Genomic DNA, 27,653 nt, shown 5'->3' with positions numbered 1-27,653 from the left:
ATTCATGGGACATTGGCACCAGTAGTGGGGAAGTGGGGACATGTTTTGATGGGGCGATCTTCATCTGAATCATGCTGGGATCAGAGTCCTGGTGAATCGCATAACTATGGTTGTAGATAGGGCTTTAAACTAATTAATGGGGGATTCAGTTGCATGGAGAATTAGAAAATCCAAGTTAAAGGAGAAGGTAGAAGTCCAGGTTAATGATGAGGACTTTAAATTAGTTAAAGGGGCCGAGGGCACAGGAGAGTTTAGTGAAGTTTCCAGAACAAGTAATAGAACAGAGAGTATGGTGGCAAGAATCTAACTTCAGGCAGAGCAAAAAAGGTGGCAAATATGAAAAGGGAAGTCAATGCAGGACTGAGCGTATTGTACCTTAATGCGCGCAGTGTACAAAACAAGCTAAATGAGCTTGTTGCGCACATTGAAACTGGCCAGTACGATGTTGTGGCCATCACAGAGATATGGCTTCAAGGGGATGAGGGCTGGATTTAAATATCCAACGATATATGTGCTATCGAAAGAACAGACATATAGGCAGAGGGGGCGGGGTTGCATTGTTAGTAAGGAATGAAGTTAAATCGATAGCAAGGAGCGATATAGGATCAAAAGGGATAGAATCTGTGTGGGTAGCGTTGAAGAATCACAAAGGAAAAAAAGGCTCTTATGGTAGTTATGTACAGGGCCCCCAGCAGTAGTCCCGCACCCAACATTTTTCACTGTGGCCCTGTTTGGATTTGGCTCTTGATTTCTCTGCCTATCACTTTTCTGATTCCTTTCTCTGCTTTTTTGTTTTTCTCCTTGATTCCCCCTCCTCTTGCATAGATTCCCATCCCCCTGCCTTTTTAGTTTGAACCCTCCCCAGCCACTCTAGCCAATACTTCCACCAGGACATCAGTCCCGGTCCTGCCCTGGTGTAATCCATCCAGTTTGTACCGGTCCCACCTCCCCCAGAACCAGTCCTAATGCCCCAGGAATCTGAAATCCCCCCCACCCCCCTCACATCATCTCTTCAGCTACGTATTCATCCAATGTATCCTGTTATTTCTACTCTGACTAGTACGGTGGCACCGGTAGTAATCCGGAGATCACTAGCTCAGAGGTCCAACTTCTCAACTTTCTTCCTAACTCTCTGTTTTGCAGGGGAATGGCCATAGGAGATTCCTGCACTGCCTGCCTAGCTCTCTTGCTCTGCCTTGTGGTCATCCATTCCCTGCCTACCTGTGGAATCTGAGCCTGCAATGTGACCACGTCTCTATATGTGTTATCCACGACACTCTCCACCTCATAGACACTTACAGTGTCCCCAGCTTCCGCTCCAGCTCCAAAGCCCGGGCTCCCAGGAGCTGCAGCTGGAGACACTTCCTGCACATATGCTGGCTGTGGGTACTGAAAATGTTCTTGGCTTCCTACATAGAACAAGAGGAGCACTCTACCCTTTGAGCTCTCCTGCCATGACTTACGCCTTTAAATTAAACCTTTGGAAGATGCTTGATATTAGATTATATTCAATTCTCTATGGCTTATCTTTCCTTGTCCTTGTTTCTACCAATTATAGCCCTTACAGGTTATAAACCACAAAAAGTATTTTCAAACTATAAGTGATAAAAGTTTGAAAGACATACCGACTTTACCCACCACTCACCAATCAGCTCTTGTAGACTCACCTGCTGGAGCAGGGCAAGACCACTCTGAAGATTCAAAAAGTTACAAAGCAAGGAGGAGAAGCAAAAAATATCTATTCCCGTTCTGTATCGAATTCCCACTCTGTTTCAAATGATAAATTTCCATCCAACTTTCCACCTTTTGCTGAAACACTTCCATGATAATGTAGACTAAACAGAGAGAAAACTGTTTGAATGTGCCATGGCTGGGCCATTAGTCTGTATAGTGTTAGCTGGTTTTAGTCAAAGCAGCAATAGGTGGGTTATTGTTGACCACATATCCTGGGATAGGGGAAGGAAAAATCAGTCAAGATCCAGTTGATCATCATTCAATGACCTATGTTGGAAAGGGTGTGTCTGCATGTAGACTTTGATTGAGGACATTCAGGTTGACACACTTCGGGGCAGAACAACCTCCAGTACACCAACCCTATAGATGAAGAAAGATCGCTTGGTCAGTAAAGAATGAAATAAATAACTTGCACTAATATAGCCTTACAGGGAACTTCATCAGACGTAGTATCTTTCAAAAGAGACATTAGACTGAGGCGTTCTCAGCCAGAGGTAAATGATCCCTTGGCATTAATTTGCAGAGGAGCATAGGAGTGGCTCATGTTGATCCTTTATTGAAATGAGAGCTGACTAGTGGTGATTTAGATTGAGGTTCACCACACCTTAGGCGAGGGGCAAGATTGAGATGACAGGACCTTCATGAATAGCCTCAGTGGGTATAGGAATTGAAGCTGTGCTGTTGGCATTGCTCCGGATCACAGGCCAGCAATCTAACAGGCAACTGATCTAACCGACCCCCAGAATTATCTGCCCATTTTCGCACTTCTTGTTGTTGGAATTTGTTGTGTATGCACTTTCAAAATACTGTATTGGCTGGAAAGTGTTTTGGGGTGCCCTGAAGTTGTGAAATGTGCTATACAAGGGCAAGTCTTTCATTTTTTTGTTGGAACTATAATATAATTATTGTATGAAAACCTTTTTTGAGTTGATACAGTGCTCTGAAACACATTCCAGAGCGTGACTGTACAAACACATTGTCTGACTCATTCATTGATACCGCCCGATGATAACTTTACCCTGAGTGAGACATCAATTGTTCACAGTGCCCCACCTAACATGATACATTTTGTTATAATCCCTCAAGTGTTTCTTTATACGATTGTACTGTGATAGTGGTAATATCACTAGCTATTTTGGTAGAGATTCCTCAGCCGTCTACCATATTTATTAAATAATTTTGATAGGAATTTCAAGAGGCTCTGACATTAAATCATGAACACTTAACACATTCATGTGAAATTCTTCATCTTCTATTTTAGCAGAAGAATTTAACTCTTTAAAATAATTGAGCGAATCACTCTATTAAAATAGTGAAGAGAGTGGAATTTGGAAAAACATGCAGTTCTCTTTTCCAGTTCAATGCTAGGGAAATTTTCTAGGAAAATTATGGTTCATTTTAGTGCTGTATTCTGATATTCTATGTGACAGGTTAATTATTCCAAATTTATTTTCCATGCTGATGTAATTGTTCATGTGATGTAAGATTTTATACATCAACAAAGTGGCACGAGGGTGATTTTAAAAATGATTTTCACGGGGCATGGGTGACACTGGTGAGGCCAGCATATATTTTTTATTGCCTATCTCTAATTGCCCCTTGAGAAAGGGACAGCAAGCTGCCTTCATAGAACCATATAATCATAGAAAGGTTATGGTGCAGAAAGAGGCCATTCAGCCCATCATATCTGCGTCGGCCAAAAAAGAGGAAAATGAAACGAGCCTCTCATTTTAATCCCATTTTCCAGCACATGGCCCACAGTGGTTTTGGTTTTATTATCACATGTACCGAGGTACAGTGAAAAGTATTGTTTTGCATACAGTCCAGTCAGATCATTCCATACATGAAAAATAGAGGCCATATGTTAGATGCACAATCTAAATATATAAACACAAATATTGGGTGAAGCATACAGGAGTGTAGTAGTACTCATAGAAGATGTGTGATGAGATGAGATCAGTCCATACGAGGGTCATTTAGGAGTCTGGTAGTAGCCCACCACTCTGTTTCAGCCATTAGCACCATTAAGGGAGATTATGACCTGTTAAGGCTTTCCTTTATTTAAAGTTAACTGGAACAGGCTCACTGTCCCCGGCCACTGTTACTTCGAAATGGCTGCAAGGCATCAGGTGACCATCTGAACCATTTTGCCATCTCAGCCATTGTCCATTTGAAAAAGCACAAAAAAATGACTTTATAAAATAGTCCAGCTGATGAACATATATATATTTTTATCTTTCATTGCTGGACCATCACAAGTTTATTAAAAAGTGGGGAAAAATAAAACTTAAAAGCACAACATTTACATTACATTTAGACAGTTAACAGTATATCTACAAACATTTCCTACACGGTTTCTGTTTAATTAACTCAGAGCTAAACATCGCTTTTAAGCTACAGTCCTCATAGATTTTGATCTCTAAAGATTCCAGTAACATTATCATAAATCTGGCATTGCTAAAGGGGAGATCTTACACAGCTTCACTATCTCTTTCGTTCGATACTGGGAGCCAAAGCTTGCTTTAAAGCCTTGCAGACACTAACACTTTTCTCTGAGATCGATAGTAGCTGCTTCTTTGCAGTTCTGTTTCCAGCACATGCTGCTTCAGAATGTCATAACTGCATCAATCTTCATCTCTCTGTACATACACTGTTCTCTTTCATGTTTAACTCAAAATTTGCAGATCATGAACGTACAAACAAATAAGGACTTTATTGGTGATGAGCCATCAATTGCACGTGAGACAACTTGCTGTACAAAAGGCTTTAATAAGCTAGAACTTAGCCCTGCGGTCGACTACAATAAATGGACGACCGCCGGGCATTCTGACTATTTATACCTCGGTATGGAGGCGTGGTTAACTCAGCATCTCGACCAATCGGAGAGCCGCCACATGACTGGTCTCAACCAATCGGTCGAGAGGCACATGACCGACCAGGGCCAATGGTAAGCCGGTGTTCTGCACCAATGGCAGACAGCTATGCAAATCATACCACCACAATTGGAAAGGTGTTCACTCTACAGGCTGTTAGGATAGACTGGACATTTTCCCATGCAAACTGCTGATGACATCATCAATACATGATGTGGTTGGATTCTTAAAGTGACCTTGTTCCAATTAGCAACAAACATGAAACACAATATAATGTTAATGATCAAAATTTACTATATGACCAATTAATAAACACAGCATTCAATAAATTAGATGTTTTGGAGGACATTGATTTCTGTGTGGTTGTTGGTGAACCTCAGGGATTTGCTTTCTCACGTTGACTGCATCCTCTGTTTCTTTTTGGTTCAGTTTGGACGTCGTCTGTAATTGTTTCAACTAGAGTTGACGTAATGTTCAGAGCTTGACTCGGTGTTGAAGTGTCCTTAGCTGGGTACTGTCTTCCACAGTTGTTTCTCGTATTGTCAGGTTCTCAGGAATGTCTAGGTCTTCACTTGGCACAGTTTGTTGCAGACTCTCGGTTGACTCTGTCTCTGGCAAACTAGTTCTAGTTGCTAAAGGTTCATCAGCATGTCTTCCCCACACTACATCGTCCCGAGTTTGAATGGTGTAGGAGACCAGTCTTAACTGTGCTAAGGCGATGGAAGATATCCACATCTCACGGGTGGTATAATTCCTTGCCAATACTCCCTGACCGTTCTGAAAAACACGACAGTTAGTCCTGTTGTCACGTCGCAAAAATTGACTTTTCTCTTTCCCCCCAACAATTTCTCTTATCATAGGCGGCTTCAGCAAACGAAACTCTGTGCATAACTGATATTTTACCATGAGTAATGCCGAAGCTGGCTGTTCACCCCCCCCCCCCCTCTCCCCCCCCCCCCCCCCCTCCCCCAGAATGTCCTGCAGCCGCTCCGAGACATCCTTGACCCTTGCACCAGGGAGGCAACATACCATCCTGGAGTCTTGATTGCGTCCACAGAACCGCCTGTCTATTCCCTTTACGATCGAGTCCCCTATCACTATAGCCCTGCCATTTTTCTTCCTGCCCTGCTGTGCAGCAGAGCCAGCCACGGTGCCATGAACCTGGCTGCTGCTGCCTTCCCCTGGTAAGCCATCTCCCTCAACAGTATCCAAAGCGGTATATCTGTTTTGCAGGGAGATGACCGCAGGGGACACCTGCACTGCCTTCCTACTCTTGCTCTGTCTTTTGGTAACCCATTTTCTATCTCCCTCAGTAACTTTCACCTGCGGTGTGACCAACCCGTTAAATGTGCTATCCACAACCTCCTCAGCATCGCGAATGCTCCAAAGTGAGTCCATCCGCAGCTCCAGAGCCATCAAGCGGTCTAACAGGAGCTGCAACTGAACACACTTCTTGCACGTGAAAGAGCCAGGGACAGTGGACATGTCCCTGATCTCCCACATCGCACACGAGGAGCATGACACGGGTCTGGGATCTCTCGCAATGTCTTAACCCTTAGGTAAACTTATCCAACTACAATTTCAAAAAATGAAAGAAAAATAAATAAATTAGACAATGAAAAGAAAAACTACTTACCAGTCACTTACCAGGGTTAAAAAGCACCTCCTCCCCACCCAGCTTCGAATTCCCAAACTCACTCTTGGTTGTGCCTCACTCTGGCTGTGTCTTCTCTGGCTCACTGGGAGAACTCACCCAGGGTCTCAGATGCTCACTGGTTCTCTCCCTGCAGATTAAAAGTTCCAGGCCAGAAGAAAGAGAGAAAACAAAACAGTAGGGAAAAAGCACCTTCTCCCATTCTGCACTGAATTACCTCACTGCACCAAATTACCAAATTGCAATTCCCGCTCTGGATGTGCCTCACTCCGGCTCTGTCTTCTCGACTTGCGCAAAGCTTGTAAGTACTACACTTACAAGATCCCGATTATCCACCTTGCTTGATACATCCTCAATGAACTCTAGCAAATTAGTCAAATATGATTTTCCCTTTATAAAACCATGCTGACTTTGATGGGTAGTGCTTTGGCTTTCCAAATGTCCTGATATTATGTCCTTGATAACTGATTCTAACAATTTTCCAAAAACAGATGTTAAACTAACTCGTCTGTAATTTCCCGCATTATACCTCCCTCTCTTTTTGAATAAGGGTGTTAGCATTTTTCCAATCCACTGGAACATTTCCCGTGTCCAGGGAATTTTGGACTATTATAACCAATTGATCCACTATCTCTGCTGCCACTTCCTTTATAAAACCGAGGATGTAAGCTATCGGGCCCTGGGGACTTGTTTGCCCTCAATTCCAAGAATTTGTTGAGTACCGTTTCCCTATTGATGCAAATTTTTCCAAGTTTCACCCTTTCTATTACCTCTGAATTACCTCTGAATTACCCATTCCTATAGATCATAGTTTCTCTTGGCAAACAGTTTCTGGTACCAATGAACCTGCTGCTCCAGTATCTACCTCAATTTCCAGCAGTTGTCTATCCAGTAAAGGGGTGGCCCAATAACCATTTATTGCACCTGTAATGGTCAGTACATTCAATGGCAGTTCATCATCTAACTGTGATTCTGGTGCATCATGTTTACAGAATACGTGCGCAATTCACGGAGGGGTGTAAAGATAATAAGAAGGTAATTATAATAGGTGATTTCAACTTTCCCAAAATTAATTCGGATAGCCATCATGTTAAGGACATAGACGGAGTAGAGTTCTTAAAATGTGTCCGAGAGAACTTTTTAGCTCAATATGTAGAGGATCCAACAGGGGATGGTGCAGTACTGGACCTAATTCTAGGGAATGAAACCGGACAGGTGGTTGATGTGTTGATGGGGGAACATTTTAGTGATAGAGACCACAACATGGTTCAATTTAAATCTGTTATGGACAAAGAAATAGACCAGTTGCACAAAAAAGGTTTCGGCCTGAACAGGCGCCGGAATGTGGCGACTCGGGACTTTTCACAGTAACTTCATTGAAGCCTACTTGTGACAATAAGCGATTTTCATTTCATTTTCATTTCATCTGGCCAATGTAGACTGGAAAGAGTTAGTTATGGGGAAACCTACAGAAGAGCAATGGGGGGGCGTTCAAAGATGAAATAGGGAAGGTACAGGCCCTATATGTTCCCTCTAGGGCAGTGGTTCTCAACCGGGGTCCACATGGACCCTGGGGGTCCATGTAACATTACTGGGGGTCCACACAAAACAAATACCGAATTGGGGGTCCACGGTGATATTTTAGTGGTCCATAGAGCAATTCTACTTCAGAACAATTGTTATTACTGAGAATCAAGTAGAAGAAAAAAATGTTTGTTTTCATGATGAATATTCACCTTTCTCTCTCTCTCTTTCTCTCTCTTTAACACAGCAATCACTAGAAACTGTGTATATTTGATATGAATTGGTTATTTTTAGAGTAATTTAATTCAATTTAGTCAATAAAAAGTTTTTTTCATTACTTTTCATATTAGAATAAGTTTGGCAACGTACGAAAATACCGCTAATCCGTTTCCAACCCTCACGGTAAGGTAGATGGACTTTAGGATTAGTTTACCACGCATATAAGAAGCTTTTTTTTTCTGTGGAATGGCTATGGGGGTCCACAAAAAAACATTAAGAGGAAAAGGGGTCCATGGGTTAAAAAAGGTTGAGAACTCCTGCTCTAGGGTAAGAGGAAGGTGTAACAAACCCAGAGAGCCATGCATGACCAGAGATATTTTTAACAAAGTTTAAGGGGAGCAAGTCTACAGAGGCATTGATGGAATACAGAAAAGTGCAGAATGCAGCTTAATCAATTAGGAGAGCAAAGAGAGGATATGAAAAAGCTCTGGCTGGTAAAAGTAGGGAAAATCCCAAGATATTCTATAAGTATATTAATGGGAAGAGGATAACCAGGGAAAGGGTAGGGTTAAGTGCCATTAAGGACCAAGTTGGAAAACTGCGGGTGGAGCCAGAGGGCATTGGTAAGGTTTTGATGGAATTTTTCACATCTGTCTTCACCCAAGAGAATGAAGAGGTAATTATGGATTTTATGCATTTGAGCGCTTGAACTTAATTGTTGGGCTTCCTTAGCTGCTAATTTCATAGAGATCATGACTTCTAAAGACTTATTTAGGTTTAAGTTGCTTTTTGTTAACAGTCTTTTTTGGATTGCTTCGCTTCTTAACCCACACACTAGTCTGTCTCTAATGGTGTCATTCAAGACACCTCCAAATTCAGAGCATTCAGCTAATTTCTTCTAAGTGACTTTGAACTGTGTGATTGATTCACCTTCCTGTTTGGTTATGTTGATGGAGCCTGAACCTCTCGGCGATGACCAAAGGTTTAAGTGAGAAGTGGCCCTGCAATATCTCCACAATCTCATCATAGGTTTTTGAGCATGGTTTTTCTGGCTGCATCAGACTTCACAGTAGGTTGAATGTCCCCCAACTTGCCCTCTATTGTACTCAATATCTGCTGCAATTTTATTCAATTGGGCAAAATAATCAAATCTTTCAGTATCTGAGCTCTACCGCTTGATGTTCTTATGATAAGGTTCCACAGCGCCAAGTATTCCTACAATTTTTACTATGGAAAGGACTTGCATTATCACAATGTGCCATGTAACCTTTAGCAATACCTTACTTCTTTTTTTCAAACAAGGTTCCCCTTAGCTCAGCCTATTTGCTCTAAACCATTATTGCAGGGTACTTGCTATTCTGTTTCAGATCTTTCTGGGCAGAGCACATGGTAGGCTTCTTTCCGAAATTGTTTCCACCAAAATCTATGTTAAAATTTTGATTCCTTCGCTGGCTGCCACCATTATTTGGCACATCTCTGTCATCAGATTTGGCGTAGTGAAATGTTTAGCTTCTTAATCCTTTTCGGGTGCCTGCATGTGAATCAATGATTCTTTAATTTTTTATTTTTACTTCTCCAAGAATCCGACTTCCTTCTTGCCAGTTTTCTTTGTGGCATTTTTGAAAGATAGGCTTGCAGACCAGGAAGGTACAAACAAACAAGAGTTTTATTGGATAGGTGTTTACTCTATTGGCTGTTCAGATAGACTGCTCATTTGCCCAGGCAAATGGCCAATGCCATCATCAATATATCACGTAATCTTACTCTTTTTAAAAAATAAATTTAGAGTACCCAATTAACTTTTTCCAATTGAGGGGCAATTTGGCGTGGCCAATCCACCTATTCTGCACATCTTTGGGTTGTGGGGGTGAAACCCATGTAAACACTGGGAGAACGTGCAAACTCCACACGGACAGTGACCCAGAGCCGGGATCAAACCTGGTACCTCGACGGCATGAGGCAGCAGTGCTAACCACTGCACTACCGTGCTGCCCTACGTAATTTTACTCTTAAAGTAAACTTCTTCCAACTCGGAACAAACATGAATGCACATCACTCTATTGTTTTACACTCCTTTGGAATTTATTGTTCTCAGAATTTACAGGCCTTTCATTTTATTTTATGGCTGCTATATTTTGGGTAAAAGTAAACTTACTACTTTGCTTCATTCATTTATGAGCTGTATCAATTGTCGAAGTTCCTTTTTAAATATCATAGTTAACTTCAGGTCACTTCTTTTACCTTCCTAATGCAAATTTCTATTCATGCTGCTCATTGGTATTCCATCTCAACTCTGCTCATCTCCACTTCAAACTATTTGCTAACACATTTTTGATTTTCTGAACCTTGCACTTCACTGTCTTCAGTTTAATCAACTTATTCACACCCATACTCACACACACACAAACTAGCCTATTTCACAGTGATATGGGGAAAATATTGAAAAATGTCATATTTCTTCAGAATTTTCACAAAATATTCTCTTATGCTGGGACTTTTGTGAATAGCCTCAAATAAGTCATTTAAATGATTCAACAGCAGTCTCTACATAGCATAATTTGAACATTATAAATGTTTATAATAAAAATAATAATAATAATCGTTATTATTGTCATAAGTAGGCTTACATTAACGCTGCAATGAAGTTACTGTGAAAAGCCCCTAGTCACCACATTCCAGCCCCTGTTTACATACACGGTGGGAGAATTCAGAACGTCCAATTCATTTAACAAGCAGGTCTTTTGCGACTTTTGGGAGGAAACCCACGTAGACACGAGGAGAATGTGCAGAGTCTGCATAGACGGTGAACCAAGCCTGGAATCGAACCGGGTCCCTGGCGCTGTGAAACAACAGTGCTGATCGCTGTGCTGGCGTGCCAGCAGTCAATACCACTACATCACTGCCTCCTGTTTCCGTTTAGCGGCGTGTTTCTTGGCAGCTGCAGCACCGAGAAACACCCTGCTATTCAATGGCCATTTTTTGGCCTCTGGCAGTTTCTCTCCACCGAGACCACAGTCATTTCCTGCTGGCGAGACAGATCAGGGCACCATTGTGTCTGGCTGCTCCAATCTTCCCCCACCTCCGTTTTCAACCCCTCCCCCGCAACATTGAGGAGACCCCCAGGAACATCCCCTCAATCTAGTAAGGCCCCCCAGGCCCAATTCCTGGCAGTGCCAACCTGGCACCTGGGCACCTTACCAGGATGGCAGTGCCAAGGTGCTAGGGTGCCAGAGAGAAATGACAGGGTGCCACCCTGCCTTGTCCCCGACCAGCCTGGGAGACCCCCGAGGTGCCATTACAACAGGTTGATGTTTGTGGAAAACAGTACTAGACGATACACTGGCGATATTTCCCAGGCATGGCCGTATGATTCTGGGCAGATCTGGATCATGCCCAATGATGACTTGAGAGATTTCTTTAAATCTCGCGAGCTGTTTTGAGCGTCGCAAATCTCATGAGATTCAATGGCCTCATCACGACACCAAGTTGGGCACGACACCCATTCTCTTCGAATAAGCCAGTCTGTTTGTAACCTTGGAGTCACTTTTGATCCTAAGATGAGCTTCACAGCTTATATTTGTGCAACTGCTAAACCCGCCCGTTTGCACTTTCTGGACATTATCTGACTTTGCCCCTCTCTTAGCTCCTCTGCTGCTGAAACCTTCCTTCGCACTAGACTTTACTAGCCTAACACACTTCTGGCTGGTCTCCCAAATGTCTCTTGTGCATCCTCAATCTTAATTGTTCCATCATCAGTGGCTGGATCTTCAGTTGCCTCGACCCCAAGCTCTGGAATTCTTTTCATGCACCTCTCTGCCCGTCTTTCTTTCTGTAAGACATTCCTTAAAGCTACCTTAATGTTGATTTGATCTAATATCTCTTTATGCAGCTCAGTATTATATTTTGTTATACTTTATACATTTTAGAGGCACTATTTAAATACGAGTTGTTGTTTTATAGAGGCCAACTATGGAATCATCTGAAGTTAATGAATTTGAGCCTTGTGTGGTCGAGCTCTGTTCCAAGTATCGGCAGACCCTGGATCAGATCAAAGCAAAGGATGCCCAGCTCCACGCTATTCAATGGGAAAACAAGGAACTATTAACAAAGGTATGGAATATTAATCATTTTGACAGACATTTTGTTGCAATGGAAAGCCAAGATGACTGCAGGCCTAGAACACATAATCCAAATTGACAGCTGAGTGCAACATAGAGGAAGTGCGGTATTGTTGGATGGCTATTAAACTGCAGTCTTGTCTGCCTCAGTATTTGGGAGTCAAAGATGCCACGTTCTCATACAGTCATGGTCAATATTCCCTCCCTACCAACATCACCAAAAACAAAAAAAAATCAGACTAACCGTTCACAGTGATCAAATGAAATACATTGTGGAAAAGTATGAGGTTATGCACTTTGGAAGGAGGAATTTAGGCATAGACTATTTTCTAAATGGGGAAATGCTTAGGAAATCAGAAGTACAAAGGGGCTTGGGAGTCCTTGTTCATGATTCTCTTAAGGTTAATGTGCAGGTTCAGTCAGCAGTTAAGAAGGCAAATGCAATGTTATCATTCATGTCAAGAGGGCTAGAATACAAGAGCAGGGATGTACTTCTGAGGCTGTATAAGACCCCATTTGGAATATTGTGAGCAGTTTTGTGTCCCGTATCTAAGGAAGGATGTGCTGGCCTTGAAAAGGGTCCAGAGGAGGTTCACAAGAATGATCCCTGGAATGAAGAACTTGTCGTATGAGGAACGGTTGAGGATCCTGGGTCTGTACTCGTTGGAATTTAGAAGGATGAGGGGGGATCTTATTAAAATTTACACGATACTGCAAGGCCTGGATAGAGTGGACGTGGAGAGGATGTTTCCACTTGTAGGAAAAACTAGAAGCAGAGGACACCATCTCAGACTAAAGGGACGATCCTTTAAAACACAGATGAGGAGGAATTGTTTCAGCCAGAGGGTGGTGAATCTGTGGAACTCTTTGCCGCAGACGGCTGTGGAGGCCAAATCACTGAGTGTCCTTAAGACAGAGAAAGATAGGTTCTTGATTAATAAGGGGATCAGGGGTTATGGGGAGAAGGCAGGAGAATGGGAAATAAAAAATATCAGCCATGATTGAATTGCGGAGCTGACCCGATGGGCCGAGTGGCCTAATTCTGCTCCTATATCTTATGGCCTTATTTCATTAATTGTAAGAAGAAACTTGTGCAAAATGAGTGCATGCCTGCTATACTTCAGCATATTTAAAGTAATTTATTATATGAGAGACTTTTCTGAGATATGATAATATGCCAAATAAATATGTATTCCTTCCTGTATTATTCAACTAGGGGACAATCATATTATTGTTCCATAATTCTGCTATTCTGCAAAAATTACAGGATCCTTTTATAATAACTATTTTAACTACAAATCTATTCTAGTTTGCACTGTGCCTTTTGAAGTCAATGCACTCCACATATGCAATGCAGCTTTGTTTTCAAAATTATGACATTAATCTTTTGGATTCATTGCTAATTGCCCAGAATCAGTATCCATCAAATTTCCATTCTTAAGGTAAACCATACACACTTTTCAATCTGAAATCGAAACAGCATTTGCGAAAAACAAACAGCAGGTCAGTAAGCAGCTGAAAGAAGAAAAACAATTCTCATTCAGAAACTTGAGGTACACAGTGAATTTTTTGTTTCCCATTCTTAGATAATTTACTGCAAATCTCTGGTGCGAACCTTATGCAAGATATTGTAATAGGTCCACACCCAGAAGAATGGGAAAATAATATATGCTCATTGTGAGTGTCAGTAGAAGGTATTGTAAAACATTTGTGAATTCAGATGTCATAATCTATATCCAGATATGAAAATGTTAGACCTTTCACTAGTATCATATTTTTATGGCAGCCGAGAAATCGGAGACAATTTTCCAGGTATGTGGCTATTGATGGGAACCTTGTCTGCCACCTGTTCATAATTGAAAATTGCCCCTGTAGCCTCAAAGCAAACCTGATGGGGAATATCTCAATACGTTTGGTACCATGTTGGCATTTGATTTTGCACTGCCAGAGGAGTTGGTCATGGAGCTGAAGATTATGAAATAGTCCGAGAATAGACATATTTCTAATCTTATGGTTGGATGTTGATGAGGCAGAAAATGGTTGTGTTAGGCCTACCTCCCTGTGAAGGTGTTGGCGAGCCACCTCCTTGAACCTCTGCAGTCCATCTGATGTAGGTACACCCACAGTGCTGCTAGGGAGGGAGATTCAGGAATTTGACCCAGTGACAGTGAAGGAACGGCAATGTATTTCCACATCAGGATGGTGAGTGACTTGGAGGGGAACTTGCAGGTGGTGGCTTTCCCTTGCATCTGCTTCCTTTGTCCTATTAGGCGGTACAGGTTACGGGTTTGGAAAGTGCTGGCTTCATGAAGGGCAGCACGGTAGCATTGTGGTTAGCACAATTGCTTCACAGCTTCAGGGTCCCAGGTTCGATTCCCGGCTTGGGTCACTGTGCGGAGTCTGCACGTTCTCCCCGTGTGTGCGTGGGTTTCCTCCAGGTGCTCCGGTTTCCTCCCACAATCCAAAGATGTGCAGGTTAGGTGGGTTGGCTATGCTAAATTGCCCTTAGTGTCCAAAATTGCCCTTAGTGTTGGGTGGGGTTACTGGGTTATGGGGACAGGGTGGAGGTGTGGGCTTGGATAGGGTGCTCTTTCCAAGAGCCGGTGCAGACTTGATGGGCCGAATGGCCTCCTTCTGCACTGTAAATTCTATGAAATTCATATCACACACAGTGTCGCTTCCCCTCTGTCATTTAGCTTCTATGTCTGTGCCTGGATTAACTTTCTGATGAGTTCTGGAGCTCAGTGATTCTGTTGGAATTTGAATTGAGCATATTGTGAGGCAGGTGTCGTGTGTCAGCTGGACTGGGTAAATTGGGATTTTAGAATATTGAAGAAAGATAGGGACCGGATGGGCCCATTTAGCCTTCACACTTATTCTCCATTCAGTTAGGTCATGGCTGGTTTGTGTCTTAGCTCCAAATTGATTTCACATCCCCTAACACTGTTTCCGAAGAAAAATATATCAATCTCTGTTTTTAAATGTTCATTTGGCCTAGTGTCAATAGCTTTAAGGTAGAATAAGATCCACCTATTTACTATTCTTTGGGTGAAGAAGTTCTTCCTGAGACCACCCTGAACTATGTAGCTCTAATTTTAAAGTTACACCCATTGTTCTGGACTCCTCCTTCGCACCTCCCCCCCCCCCCCCACCCCCCGCACCACCGCCCAAGGCAGAGGAAGCAATTCCTTATCAAATCTTTTAACTCTATTAAACTATTAAACTCCTCAGTGACATCACCCATAATTTTCTGTAATTAAGGAATATAAGCTTAGCCTACGCAATTTGCCTTCATAATTGAACCTTTTTAGTTCCAGTATCATTCTGGTGAACCTGCACTGTGCTCAGCTACCCCATCCCCAGCCAAGTTAATATACCCTCCCCGAGGTGCCATGAGATATTCAAACTATCCGGAAAATTGATGACAATTTATTTGCTTACTGGTCCATAAATACCTGATTTATTGAAGTCAGTTTCACGAATTGTCATGGTGAGATGTGACTATAATAGAAAATGTCCACGATACAACCATTCCTAAAGGCAATCCAGAGATAAATATACAGCTCCAGGGGCGGAGGGCAGTTTCCACAAGGTTTTTTTCTGTTCATTTAATGTAATTTTGGTCCAAGATCATGGGCTGGATTCTCCGTTCCTGAGACTACGTGTTGACGCTGGGACAGGATTTGTGGACTTTCACGACAGCAAAACAGGCGCCAAACCTGGATCTATTCAGCAACTATCGAGGGATTGCACCGTCACCTTGTGGAACGCAATCGATTCCAATGAAAAACTGCAGGTTTCAGTTGTGAGGGTTGAGGACTTCCGGTTGCGGCTATGCGGAGCTAAGCCGCACGTTCGGCAGCTCCCGCTTTAAAAGGACTTGTGGGCTCTTTTAAGGGCCCCAAACGGCGCTGATTCGACGATTCCCGGTGGATAAAGGGGTCTGGAGCAAAACCACCCGGGATTTATGGTTCGGACTCGAAGTGGGGCGAGGAGAAAAACGGCAGCAGCTCCCCTGAAAAAGCGGGGGAAGGTGGACAAAATGGCGGCCGGTGGAGCCCCTGAGGAGTGGAGGCAGTGGGCTGAGGAGCAGCAGGCGGCCCTTCTGCGCTATTTCACGGAGCTGAAAGGAGAGTTGTTGGAATCCCTGAAGGTGACGACGAGTAAGCTGCTGGAGACCCAGACAACCCAAGGTGCAGCGATACTCGAGTTGCAGCAGCAGGCCTCTGAGCGCGAGGAGGAGGTTTTGGCCCTCGTGGGGAAGGTGGAGATACACGAGGCACTTCATAAAAAGTGGCAGGTTCGGTTTGAGGAGATGGAGCTTCGGTCACGGAGGAAGAACCTGCGGATCCTGGGCCTCGAGGAGGGGCTGGAGGGGTCGGACCTGCCGGCCTATGTGGCCATGATGCTGAACTCGCTGGTGGGGGCAGGATCCTTCCATCTGCCCCTGGAGCTGGAGGGGCCCACAGAGTACTGGCCAGGCGGCCTAAGGTGAATGAACCCCCGCGGGCGGTGCTGGTGCGGTTCCATCGGTTCAGTGGCAGGGAGTGTGTTCTCCGATGGGCCAAGAAGGTGAGGAGTAGTAAGTGGGAGAACTCGGTAGTGCGTATCTACCAGGACTGGAGTGCGGAGGTGGCCAAGCGGAGAGCTGGGTTTAACCGGACAAAGGCGGTGCTCCACGGAAAGCAGGTGAAGTTCGGCATGTTGCTGCCTGCCTGCCTGTGGGTCACCTACAAAGACCGACATCACTACTTTGAGTCCCCGGAGGAAGCGTGGGCCTTTGTGCAGGCTGAAAAGCTGGACTCGAACTAGAGATTGGGGGCTGTGGGAGTTTTTCTTTTCTATTCATGTATCATTGTTTATGCTGTAGCGGGTTATTCTGTTTGTTTTGGTTTTTTCTCTCGCTTTCGGACGATGTGGGTTATGGCTTCGTGTTCTAAGGGGGGTACTGGGGTTTGTGGTTGATCTGTGTCTTTGTTTGCATGGAGTTGATGGTTGGGTTGGGACTGCGGTTTGGGAGCTGCGTTGGTGGGGTGGGGCAGTGTGAAAGCGCGGGCTTTTCTCTGGTTTCCTGCGCTGCGGGACGAGGGGGTGGTGCTGGTGGCGAGGGGCGTGGCTATTAGACCGGGTTTCCCGCGCCGGTGCCCAGGAGCTGATGCAGGGGAGGAGGGGGGACCTCATATCGGGAGGGGTCGGAGTTACAGCGGAAGCTGCCGGGGTCAGCAGAAGTCAGCTGGCTCACGGGAGTACAGTGGAGGGAGAGTCGCGGCTAGGAGGGGTCCTAGCCTTGGAGGGGGGGGGGAGGATACCGGGTTGCTGCTGGATTGGCCAGGGAGGAGTTCTGGGGGGGGTCGGGGTGAGGTTCTATCGCTGTGGGAAACGGGCCGAATGGGTGATGACCAGGGGCGAGCAGTCGATGGGTTATGGCTAGTCGATGGAGGAGGGGGGCGGGGCGCCCCCTTATCCGACTGATTACGTGGAACGTGAGGGGGTTGAATGTGCCGGTTAAGCGGGCCCAGGTGTTCTCGCATCTGAAGGGGCTGAAGGCAGACGTGGCCATGCTCCAGGAGACCCACCTGAAGGTGGAGGACCAGGTCCGTCTGAGGAAGGGGTGGGTGGGGCAGGATTTCCACTCAGGGCTCGACTCAAAGAACCGGGGGATGGCGATCCTGGTGGGGAAGAGGGTGGCGTTTGAGGCATCTGAGGTTGTGGCTGATAGTGGCGGCAGATATGTGATGGTGAGCGGTAACCTGCAGGGGGAGAGGGCGGTGTTGGTTAATGTGTACGCCCCAAATTGGGATGATGTTGGTTTCATGAGGCGTATGTTGGGCCGCATACCTGGCCTGGAGATGGGGGGCTTGATCATGGGGGAGGGACTTCAATACGGTGCTGGATCCCCTACTGGATCGCTCTAGTTCAAGGACAGGCAGGAGGCCAGTGGCGGCCAAGGTATTGAGGGGGTTTATGGACCAGATGGGAGGAGTGGATCCCTGGAGGTTCGGGAGGCCGAGGGCTCGGGAGTACTCCTTTTTCTCCCATGTGCACAGGGTTTATTCCCGCATTGATTTCTTTGTTCTGAGCAGGGGACTGGTCCCGAGGGTGGAGGAGGCCGAATATTCGGCTATCGCGATTTCGGACCATTCTCCGCATTGGGTGGATCTGGAGATGGGGGAGGCGTGGGACCAGTGCCCGCTTTGGCGTCTGGACGTGGGGTTGTTGGCTGATGAGGAGGTGTGTAGGAGGGTTCGGGGATGTATCGAGAGGTACCTCGAGGTCAATGATACTGGGGAGGTCCAGGTGGGGATGGTGTGGGAGGCTCTGAAGGCAGTGATTAGGGGGGAGCTGATCTCCATCCGAGCCCATAGGGAGAGGGGGGAGAGGAGGGAGAGGGAGAGACTGGTGGAGGAGCTGTTGAGTGTGGATAGGAGGTACGCAGAGGCCCCGGAGGAGGGATTGCTGGGGGAACGGCGTAGCTTGCAGGCCAAATTTGATTTATTGACCACCAGAAAGGCGGAGACACAATGGAGGAAGGCGCAGGGAGCGGTCTATGAGTATGGAGAGAAGGCGAGCAGGATGCTGGCGCACCAGCTGCGTAAGCGGGACGCGGCTAGAGAGATTGTTGGAGTGAAGGATAGAGATGGAAATGTGGTGCGGCAAGGGGCAGAGGTCAATGAGGTCTTTAGGGACTTCTATAGGGAACTGTAACCTATCTCCTGAACAGTGTTTAAGATTATAACAATGAGAAATTGCATATTTATCAGATAGATTTCTCCGGATGTTAGTGCATGTTTCAAATGCATGGCATTCGTGGGAGGGGGAATGGAGAATTTTTTGGACAGGCTCCGATTTCCAAGGGTGCAGGAGGAGCAGGTGGAGGGACTGGGGGCGCCGATCGAGTTGGAGGAGCTGGTCAGTGGGATTTGCCACATGCAGTCGGGGAAGACGCCGGGACCGGATGGGTTCCCGGTTGAATTTTATAAGAAATATGCGGACCTGCTGGGCCCCCTGTTGGTCAGGACCCTTAACGAGGCATGGGAGGGGGGTGTTCTGCCCACGACGATGTCTCGGGCACTAATCTCCCTGATCCTGAAGCGTGATAAGGACCCATTGCAGTGCGGTTAATACAGGCCGATTTCGCTGCTGAATATAGACGCCAAGTTGCTGGCGAAGATCTTGGCCGCTAGAATAGAGGACTGTGTGCCGGGGGTGATACATGAAGATCAGACGGGTTTTGTGAAGAGGAGGCAGCTGAACACTAACGTGCGAAGGCTGCTAAATGTGATAATGATGCCGGCAGCAGAAGGAGAGGCGGAGATTGTGGTAGCATTGGGTGCGGAGAAGGCCTTTGACAGGGTTGAGTGGGGGTACTTGTGGGAGGTGTTGGAAAGGTTCGGGTTTGGGGTGGGGTTTATTAAATGGGTGAGGTTGTTGTACGAGGCCCCGATGGCGAGTGTAGCGACAAATGGGAGGAGGTCCGAGTACTTCAGGCTCCACCGTGGGACGAGGCAGGGGTGCCCCCTGTCCCCCTTGCTTTTTGCGCTGGCAATAGAACCTCTTACCATGGCTCTCAGGGAGTCGAGGAGGTGGAGGGGTTTGGTGCGAGGGGGGAGGAGCACCGAGTGTCGCTGTATGCGGACGAGGTACACCACGAGCCCGGTGGTGGCGGCCACCCTCAAAATTTGGGGGCAGTGGAGGCGACACAGGGGGGAAGTGGGGGGCTCGGTGGAGGCCCCGCTGCGGGGGAACCACCGGTTTGTCCCAGGGAACATGGATGGTGGGTTCCTGGGGTGGCACTGGGCGAGCATTAGGAAGTTGGGAGACCTGTTTATTGACGGGAGGTTCGCGAGCCTTGGTGACCTGGAGGAGAGGTTTGAGCTCCCCCCAGGGAGTATGTTCAGGTACCTTCAGGTCAAGGCGTTTGCTAGGCGACAGGTGGAGGGGTTCCCTTTGTTGCCCCCGCGGGGGGTAAGAGATAGGGTGCTTTCGGGGGTGTGGGTCGGGGATGAGAAGGTGTCTGACATCTACCAGGTAATGCAGGAGGTGGGGGAGGCGTCGGTAGAGGAGCTGAAGGCTAAGTGGGAGGTGGAGCTGGGGGAGCAGATTGAGGAGGGTCATGGGCGGACGCCCTGGAGAGGGTGAACTCCTCCTCTTCATGTGCGAGGCTTAGTCTCATCCAGTTCAAGGTGCTGCACCGGGCCCACATGTCCGGATCTAAGATGAGTAGGTTCTTTGGGGGCGAAGACAGGTGCGTCAGGTGTTCGGGGAGTCCAGCGAACCATGCCCATATGTTCTGGGCATGCCCAGCACTGGAGGAGTTCTGGAAGGGGGTGGCAGGGACGGTGTCGAGGGTGGTGGGATCCAGGGTCAAGCCAGGTTGGGGACTCGCGATATTTGGGGTTGGGGTGGAGCCGGAAGTGCAGGAGGCGAAAGAGGCCGATGTCTTGGCCTTTGCGTCCCTAGTAGCCCGGCAGAGGATCTTGCTGCAGTGGAAGGATGCGAGACCTCCGAGTGTGGAGACCTGGATTAATGACATGGCGGGATTCATTAAGCTGGAAAGGGTCAAGTTCACCCTGAGGGAGTCGATACAAGGGTTCTTTAGGAGGTGGCAGCCTTTCCTCAACTTTCTGGCTCAACGATAAGGTACTAGGTCAGCAGCAGCAGCAACCCGGGGGGGGGAGGGGGGAAAGGGGGGGAGGTTTAGGGGGATAGTGTTTAAGTTAATTTGCTTATTGTTAATTTATTCTGTTGTTTATTGGGGTTGGGGGGGTGGGGGGTTTGTTATATGCACTGTTACGGGTGCCAGGGGGTGTTTATTATTATTGTTGTTATTGTTATTATTGTATTGTTTTGTTGATATATATTTTTCAAAAACTTTCAATAAAAATTATTTTAAAAAAAAGAAAAACTGCAGGATTCGGCAGGTCCGTGATTAACACTCAGGAGGCTGACAAGCCACATATACATATTACAATCCGCACACACACCATCCCAGCCAAAAAGATGGCACTGGTTGTGCTAGAGCATGCCCATCCTGCTGATGGTTCGGCTGAGGCCAGAGGATACCTAGAGGAGTGCTGTGGGGGGCACACCCATACGAACTGTGGCCCTAAGTTCACAGTGGGCTGTCAGTGGCTTGCACAGCTGCCTGGCTGACTTTATAGCTGCGGCAATGGTGTTCCATGCCCATCCATCCCGACCCCACAGCCCACCCTCCTGGCCACCTCCCTGCTCCTCCACCCAGTCCTGGGAGAAGGCCCTCAGCCAGCGGCACAACTGTCAACAAACTATGGCGATGTTGGACACTTTCCATGCGCCCCCTCTCCCTCAGCAGCCACGACGCCGCTTTAACGATTTTTAAAAGCACAAGTGAAACTCGACATCGGGAATTCGGCCCATCGAAAGCGGAGAATTGCCAAGGCCCTGGAGAATACCGGGACGGGCCCTCTAATGATATGTAAATTGTGTTTACTGTGCATACGTTGTGGAACACATTGATGCTGCTGTCGAGGCGACTGAGAATTGCGATTTGCCGTGAAATTGGCGCCCGCCTCAATTTCGGCGCCAGAGCTGATTCGCTGCCCAATTGCGTTTCACACTTCCAGCCTCAGCCGATGGAGAATCCTGCCCAATGCAATTTCTCCAAACAGGGTGTAAATGACACATAGGCATCCTCTTTCGAACAAGTAAAGCGGCAGGCCTTCCGTGGAAATTGGCTCCCTTCATCTTTACAGGGCACCACAGCTTGATGTTGTGGTGGACATACATTTCCAAATTAATGTTTTACTAAGGAATAATCTCAGAAGAGTTTGCTTTTCACAGCCAGTACAAATTGTGCAATTAACCTTGTCTGGAAATTGTCACAAATTCAAAACTGTCCCAAGTCACCCATCAGGAAACCAATATATAAAATGTATTTTGAAAGAATTATTTGTATAGCTGAACAATCTATAATCAGTGGGGCTATAATTATAACTTGATACGAACAAATCTGCAATCAATTGTCAATGATACCGTTGAAAAAGATGCAGGAAATTGCTAGACTCCTTGGGACCACAGGAATATCTGTTCGCCACATGATTGCAAAAATGTTTCATTTCCCACCAGTATCACAAAGAATCTTACATGGGGAAGTCAGGCCTTCATTTGCATCCAATTAACAAGATGTAAGTGAGATTCACGCCGGCCTCCAGCAGGTTTTCTGATCCGCAAAGACGGGCATCAGTGGAGGATCCCAGTGGGAAATCATGCTAAGTGAAACCTATTTCTGGGCCTCCTGCCATATTCTCCCTCTATGCACCCCCTCTTCGGACTTGGGAGAATTCCACCTCGGCGGGATTCTCCCGCAATTGGCGGGATGGCCCGAAGCCCGCGCCAAGAACGGCGCGAACCACTCCAGCGCTGTGCAACCGGAAGTTGCGGAATCCTCCGCACTTCCGGGGCTAGGCCGGCAGCGGAAGGGTTGGCGCCGCGCCGAAGTGCTGGCGCAAGTTGGCGCATGCACAGACTGGCTGGCGTGTTCCTGCGCATGTGCAGGAGGTTTCATCTCTGCGCCAGCCATGGTGGAGCCCGACAGAGGCCCTCGCGGAAGGAAGGAGAGCCCCCACGTTACAAGCCCACCCGCAGATCGGTGGGCTCTGATCGAGGGCCAGGCCACCGTGGGAATCCCCCCGGGGCCTGATCCCCCCGCACGCCCCCTGAGGACTCCACTAGATGGCCTGCCAGCCAGGTCCCGCCGTGTGGGACCATATCCATTTCATGCCGGCAGGACTGGCCAGGAACTGACGGCTGCTCGGCCCATTGGGGCCGGGAGAATTGCCGGGGGGCTCGCAGCCAACGGCCCTGACCAGCATAGCATAAACCCCGCCCCCACCCAAAAATCGGCGCCGGAGAATACGGCAGCCGGCGTCGGAGCGGCGGGGCGGGAATCACGCCGCTCCCAGGGATTCTCCGACCCGGCGGGGGCTCGTAGAATCCCACCCCTTGTCTTCAAAGGTGATGAGAAGTTTAACGTTAGGGAGAGCCCCCTGTGACCTTTTCTCGGTGTGCAGTGGGCAATGCTTTTATTCCTCACAGCAGATAAGTAAAGCAGTTCGGGCTGGCAGATAGAAGGTGTGTGCCAAATGGACTGGGAGAGGTGAAGTAAGAGATTTGAAGTCCTGGTCACATTGAAACACAGTGGTTAGCACTGTTGCTTCACGCCAGAGTCCCAGGTTTGATTCTCGGCTTGGATCACTGTGCAGAGTCTGCATGCTCTCCCTGTGTCTGCGTAGGTTTCCTCCGGGTGCTCCGGTTTCCTCCCTCAAGCCTCGAAAGACTTACTGTTAGGTAATTTGGACATTCTGCATTCTCCCTCTGTGTACCCGAGCAGGCGCCAGAATGTGGCAACTGGGAGCTTTTCACAGTAACTTCATTGCAGTGTTAATGTAAGCCTACTTGTGACAAAGATTATTTTTTTTAAACTTGGGTGGGGGGGGCGGTAAGGCTTTGGGTTTGTGTTATGCAGTTTTCAGCAAGAAGGGAACTACATAGCATAGTGCAGGGCAGAGAGCTGGAATTACCTTTAACCAGGAAATGTTGCTTTCAGATTTCAGAGATTGTGCTGGTCCCCGAGGTAGGCAAACAAGGCAGGAAGGAGGCGAGCAGTGCATTCATTCGCTTTCCATGCTGAGGGCTCAAACCTCGAGTGGCGTTGTTCGGCAGTTCTGGGGAGTTGATTGAACCTCCCAATGACACCTCCCTGGTGGGTGGGAATTTCTGATGACCCTGCAGCAGCCACGCTCAGGAATATGTTCAACTTGTATTCAGTGCCCCACCACCCTCATGCCCGAGGAAGGTTTGGTGGCCTGAACTAATTGTTCATTGGTTTAGTGCCATGTTCTGCTGCCCTTTGGGCAGATAACTCTTGAATATTCCTAATTATGTCCAAGAATAATAAAAACATTGGCAAGACATTCAGTGAAGCAATTTGAGAGACATGAAAAAGCCAAACAGTATTCTTGTATTATGTTCATGTCCCTATTATTCTGCTGATTAAGGCAGCCTGAGATGCAATTAAAATGCTACACGGCTGTCTCCTGATATTCAGCTGCTTGCACCGATGTAGAACATAGAACATACAGTGCAGTAGGAGGCCATTCGACCCATCGAGTCTGCACCGACCCACTCAAGCACACACCTCCACCCTATCCCCGTAACCCAATAAGCCTTCCTAACCTTTTTGGTCACTTAGGGCAATTTATCATGGCCAATCCACCTAACCTGCACGTCTTTAAACTGTGGGAGGAAACTGGAGCACCCGGAGGAAACCCACGCAGACACGGGGAGAACGTGCAGACTCCGCACAGACAGTGACCCAGCAGGGAATCGAACGTGCGACTCTGGCGCTGTGAAGCCACGGTGCTAACCACTATGCTACCATATCCTATCATTGGATTTGCAAACAAGTGTACTCTTCAAAACAAAGTTGTGAATGGAGCCAGGTATTGTAGAATCTTCAGTCTTCAGCGAACAGGCCTTTTCCTGAATCTGGAATAAGGAATTTTAAAATAGATAGGCTTCCCGCCCAAAGGATACCCAGGGTAAAAAATGGGAGATGCTTTATGACCTCCTTGGTTAAGTCACCAGCTATTCCCTCAGATTTGAAGATTACCAAAATAGTTACAATTTTTAAAAAGGAAAATGCCACAGAACCAGGAAACTATCAGTTCATTGGCTTGACTTTAATTATTAGTAAGATGCCTAAAGATATTCGCGGGATTCTCCGACCCCCCGCCAGGTCGGAGAATCACCAAGGGCGGCGTGAATCCCGCCCCTGCCGGCCACCGAATTCTCCGCACTGGAGATTCGGCGGGGGCGGGAATCGCGCCGCACCAGTCGGCGGCCGCTGGCAGCGCCCCTCCCCTCGGCGATTCTCCAACCCACAATGGTCCGAAGTCCCGCCCATTCATTGCCAGTCCCACGGGCGTAAATTAGACTAGGTCCCTTACCAGCAGGACCTGCCGGGCTCCGGGGTCCTGGGGAGTGCGTGGGGCGATCTGGCCCCAGGGGGTGCCGCCACGGTGGCCTGGCCTGCGATCGGGGCCCACCAATCCGCAGGCGGGCCTCTGCCGTGGGGGCCCTCTTTTCCTACGCGCCAGCTGTGTCAGCCTCCGCAATGGCCGACACGTTGGCGAACCCCTCCCCCCTCCGCAAGTGCGGGGATGACATCAGCAGCCGCTGACGCTCCCACGAATGCGCGGACCAGCGCCGGCCAGCAGAGTCCGGTGCCAAAAGGCCTTCCACGCCGACCGGAGGGGCAGGTGCGGCGCCAAAGGCTTTCCACGCCTGCCGGAGGGGCACAAACCTCTCCGGCGCTGGCCTAGCCCCTGAAGGTGCGGGCCGACGCCGGAGTGGTTCACACCACTCCGTCCAGCCGGGACCCCCCGCCCCACGGGTACGGGAGAATCCCGCCCATTAGATGTAATTCAGTGGACAAATGTTCAAGTCTGGTTTTGAGGCGTGTTTAGCAGGGTGCTTCTCGTCAGCTGTGTTTGCGAGATCACGAGGTGTATTCAACGGCACTTCATGCCAAAAATGAGCCCCCACGAGGATCTCGACATGACTGGCTCCCTCACTGTCTGATTCACCCGACTCGCACCTCAGCTGCTCATTGCTAACAAGGGGGAGTTGCTTTTAAATGCTCCCTCACTACTCACAACCAGTCAACGCGCAAGCATGGCACCGCACAGACTGTGATGTTCTTTGTGGTTCAGATCCTAAGATGGTTGGCATAGTGTTCACACAGACCACAACTCGTGTTTTTATTAAACAAAGCTAAATATTTATTTACAATACTTAATTGAATTTGACTCTTAAACAATTGACAATAAATACACAATCTACACTCATCTACCATTAACCTCTACACTAATACAGTAACTATGATCTGCTCTCACTCACACTAGCTTTCCTACAGTCTGTCATCTAGCCTTCTCCTCATACTCTCCCAGAAGGCTTAGCATCAATGCTTTATGTAGTTCCGCATCTAGCTCACTCTAGTGGTTAATTCGGACATAACATTAACCCTTACAGTTCTGCACATTTCTCATAATGTCACACAGACCTGCTCCTCGCTTTGGCAATGCCAACCTGACAATGCTTCTCGATGCCGTGGATGAGAGTCGGGGCAACCTGTTCCCCCGAAGGGGTTGGAGAACCAGCAGCATTGGTCAGCAGTGCTGCCTGCAAGGCAGTGGCAGCTGCTGTCAGTGCAGGCAGCATGACTAGCTGGACCGCTGTCCAATATTGGAAGGACCAAGATGAGGGATGAGTCCCAGAGATTCGGGGCCTCCCCCACCCCCTATGAGAAATGGGCCCTGGAAAACACGGGGTTGCCCAATGAAAGAAAAGTCACTGACAGCAATGTTGGCTTGCGCAATAAAGGTGAGGATTCACTGCCCCTTCAGCCAGGTGACCTGTCTCAAGGGCCGGTGCAGGCCTGATGGGGAAGATGGCCTCCTTCTGCACTGTAGGGATTCTATGATTCTAACTAGATTATCTTTACCGGGGACACTTCAACTTTAAAAAAAATTCATTTACGGTATGTGGGCGTCGCTGGTTGGACCAGCATTTATTGCCCATCCCTAGTTGCCCTTCAAAAGGTGGTGGTGAATTGCCTTCTTGAACCTCTGCAGTTTCTGGTGTAGGTACACCCACAGTGCTGTTAGGGAGGGAATTCCAGGATTTTGCCCCAGCGACACTGAAGGGAGAGCATTATATTTCCAAGTCATGAGGTGAACCTCCAGATGGCGGGGTTCCCAGGTATTTTCGCCTTCTAGATGGTAGTGACTGTGGGTTTAGAAGGTGCTGTCTAGGGTACTGAATCTTAACAAAGGAAACTATGATAAAATGAGGCATGAGTTGGCTATGATCGATTGGGGAACATTAATTAGAGGCAAGAGAGTGGAAAGGTAATGGCAAACGTTCAAAGGGTGCATGGAGGAACTGCAACAATTGTTTATTCCTGTCTGGCACAAAAATAAAACAGGAAAAATGGCCAATCCGTGGCTTATAAGGGAAATTAGGGATAGTATTTGATCCAAGGAAGTAGCATACAAATTGGCCAAGAAAAACAACAGGTCTGAGGATTGGCAGCTGTTTAGAATTCAGCAAAGAGGGACCACGGGATTGATTAGGAAGGGGAAAATAAAGTACGAGAGTAACTTGCAGGGAACATAAAAACTGACTGTAAAAGTTTCTATAGGTACGTGAAGACAAAAGTAGGTTCCTAACAGTCAGAAACAGGGGGATGTGTTTTAGGGGAAAGAGAAATGGCTGAGCAACTAGATATATACTTTGGTTCTGTCTTCACAAATGAGTAATAAATAAGACACCAGAAATGTTGGAAAATGCAGGGTTTAGTGATCAGGAGAAACTGAAGGTGATCAATATTAGTAGAGAAATGGTGTTGGGGAAATTGATGGGATTGAAGACTGAGAAATCCCCAGGGCCTGATAATCTACATCCCAGAGTACTGAAGGAGGTGGCTCTGGA

The 27,653-nt window shown here is 47.3% G+C and overlaps 1 protein-coding gene across 2 annotated transcripts in view; it reads left to right on the top strand.

Annotated features, from left to right (window-relative positions):
• LOC119962656 (coiled-coil domain-containing protein 68-like) overlaps positions 1–27,653 on the top strand; it is an 83,907-nt gene that overhangs the window by 11,209 nt on the left and 45,045 nt on the right. For both annotated transcript variants that reach the window (XM_038790531.1, XM_038790530.1), the window contains exon 4: positions 11,965–12,114. In XM_038790531.1, coding sequence (XP_038646459.1) covers positions 11,965–12,114 — 150 coding nt within the window. The remainder of the gene's footprint in view (positions 1–11,964; positions 12,115–27,653) is intronic.

The sequence above is a fragment of the Scyliorhinus canicula genome, chromosome 3, assembly GCF_902713615.1.
Source record: "Scyliorhinus canicula chromosome 3, sScyCan1.1, whole genome shotgun sequence".
Classification (NCBI taxonomy): Eukaryota; Metazoa; Chordata; class Chondrichthyes; order Carcharhiniformes; family Scyliorhinidae; genus Scyliorhinus; species Scyliorhinus canicula.
Note: the sequence above shows the minus strand (reverse complement) of the source record. Positions and strands in the feature narration are given on the sequence as shown.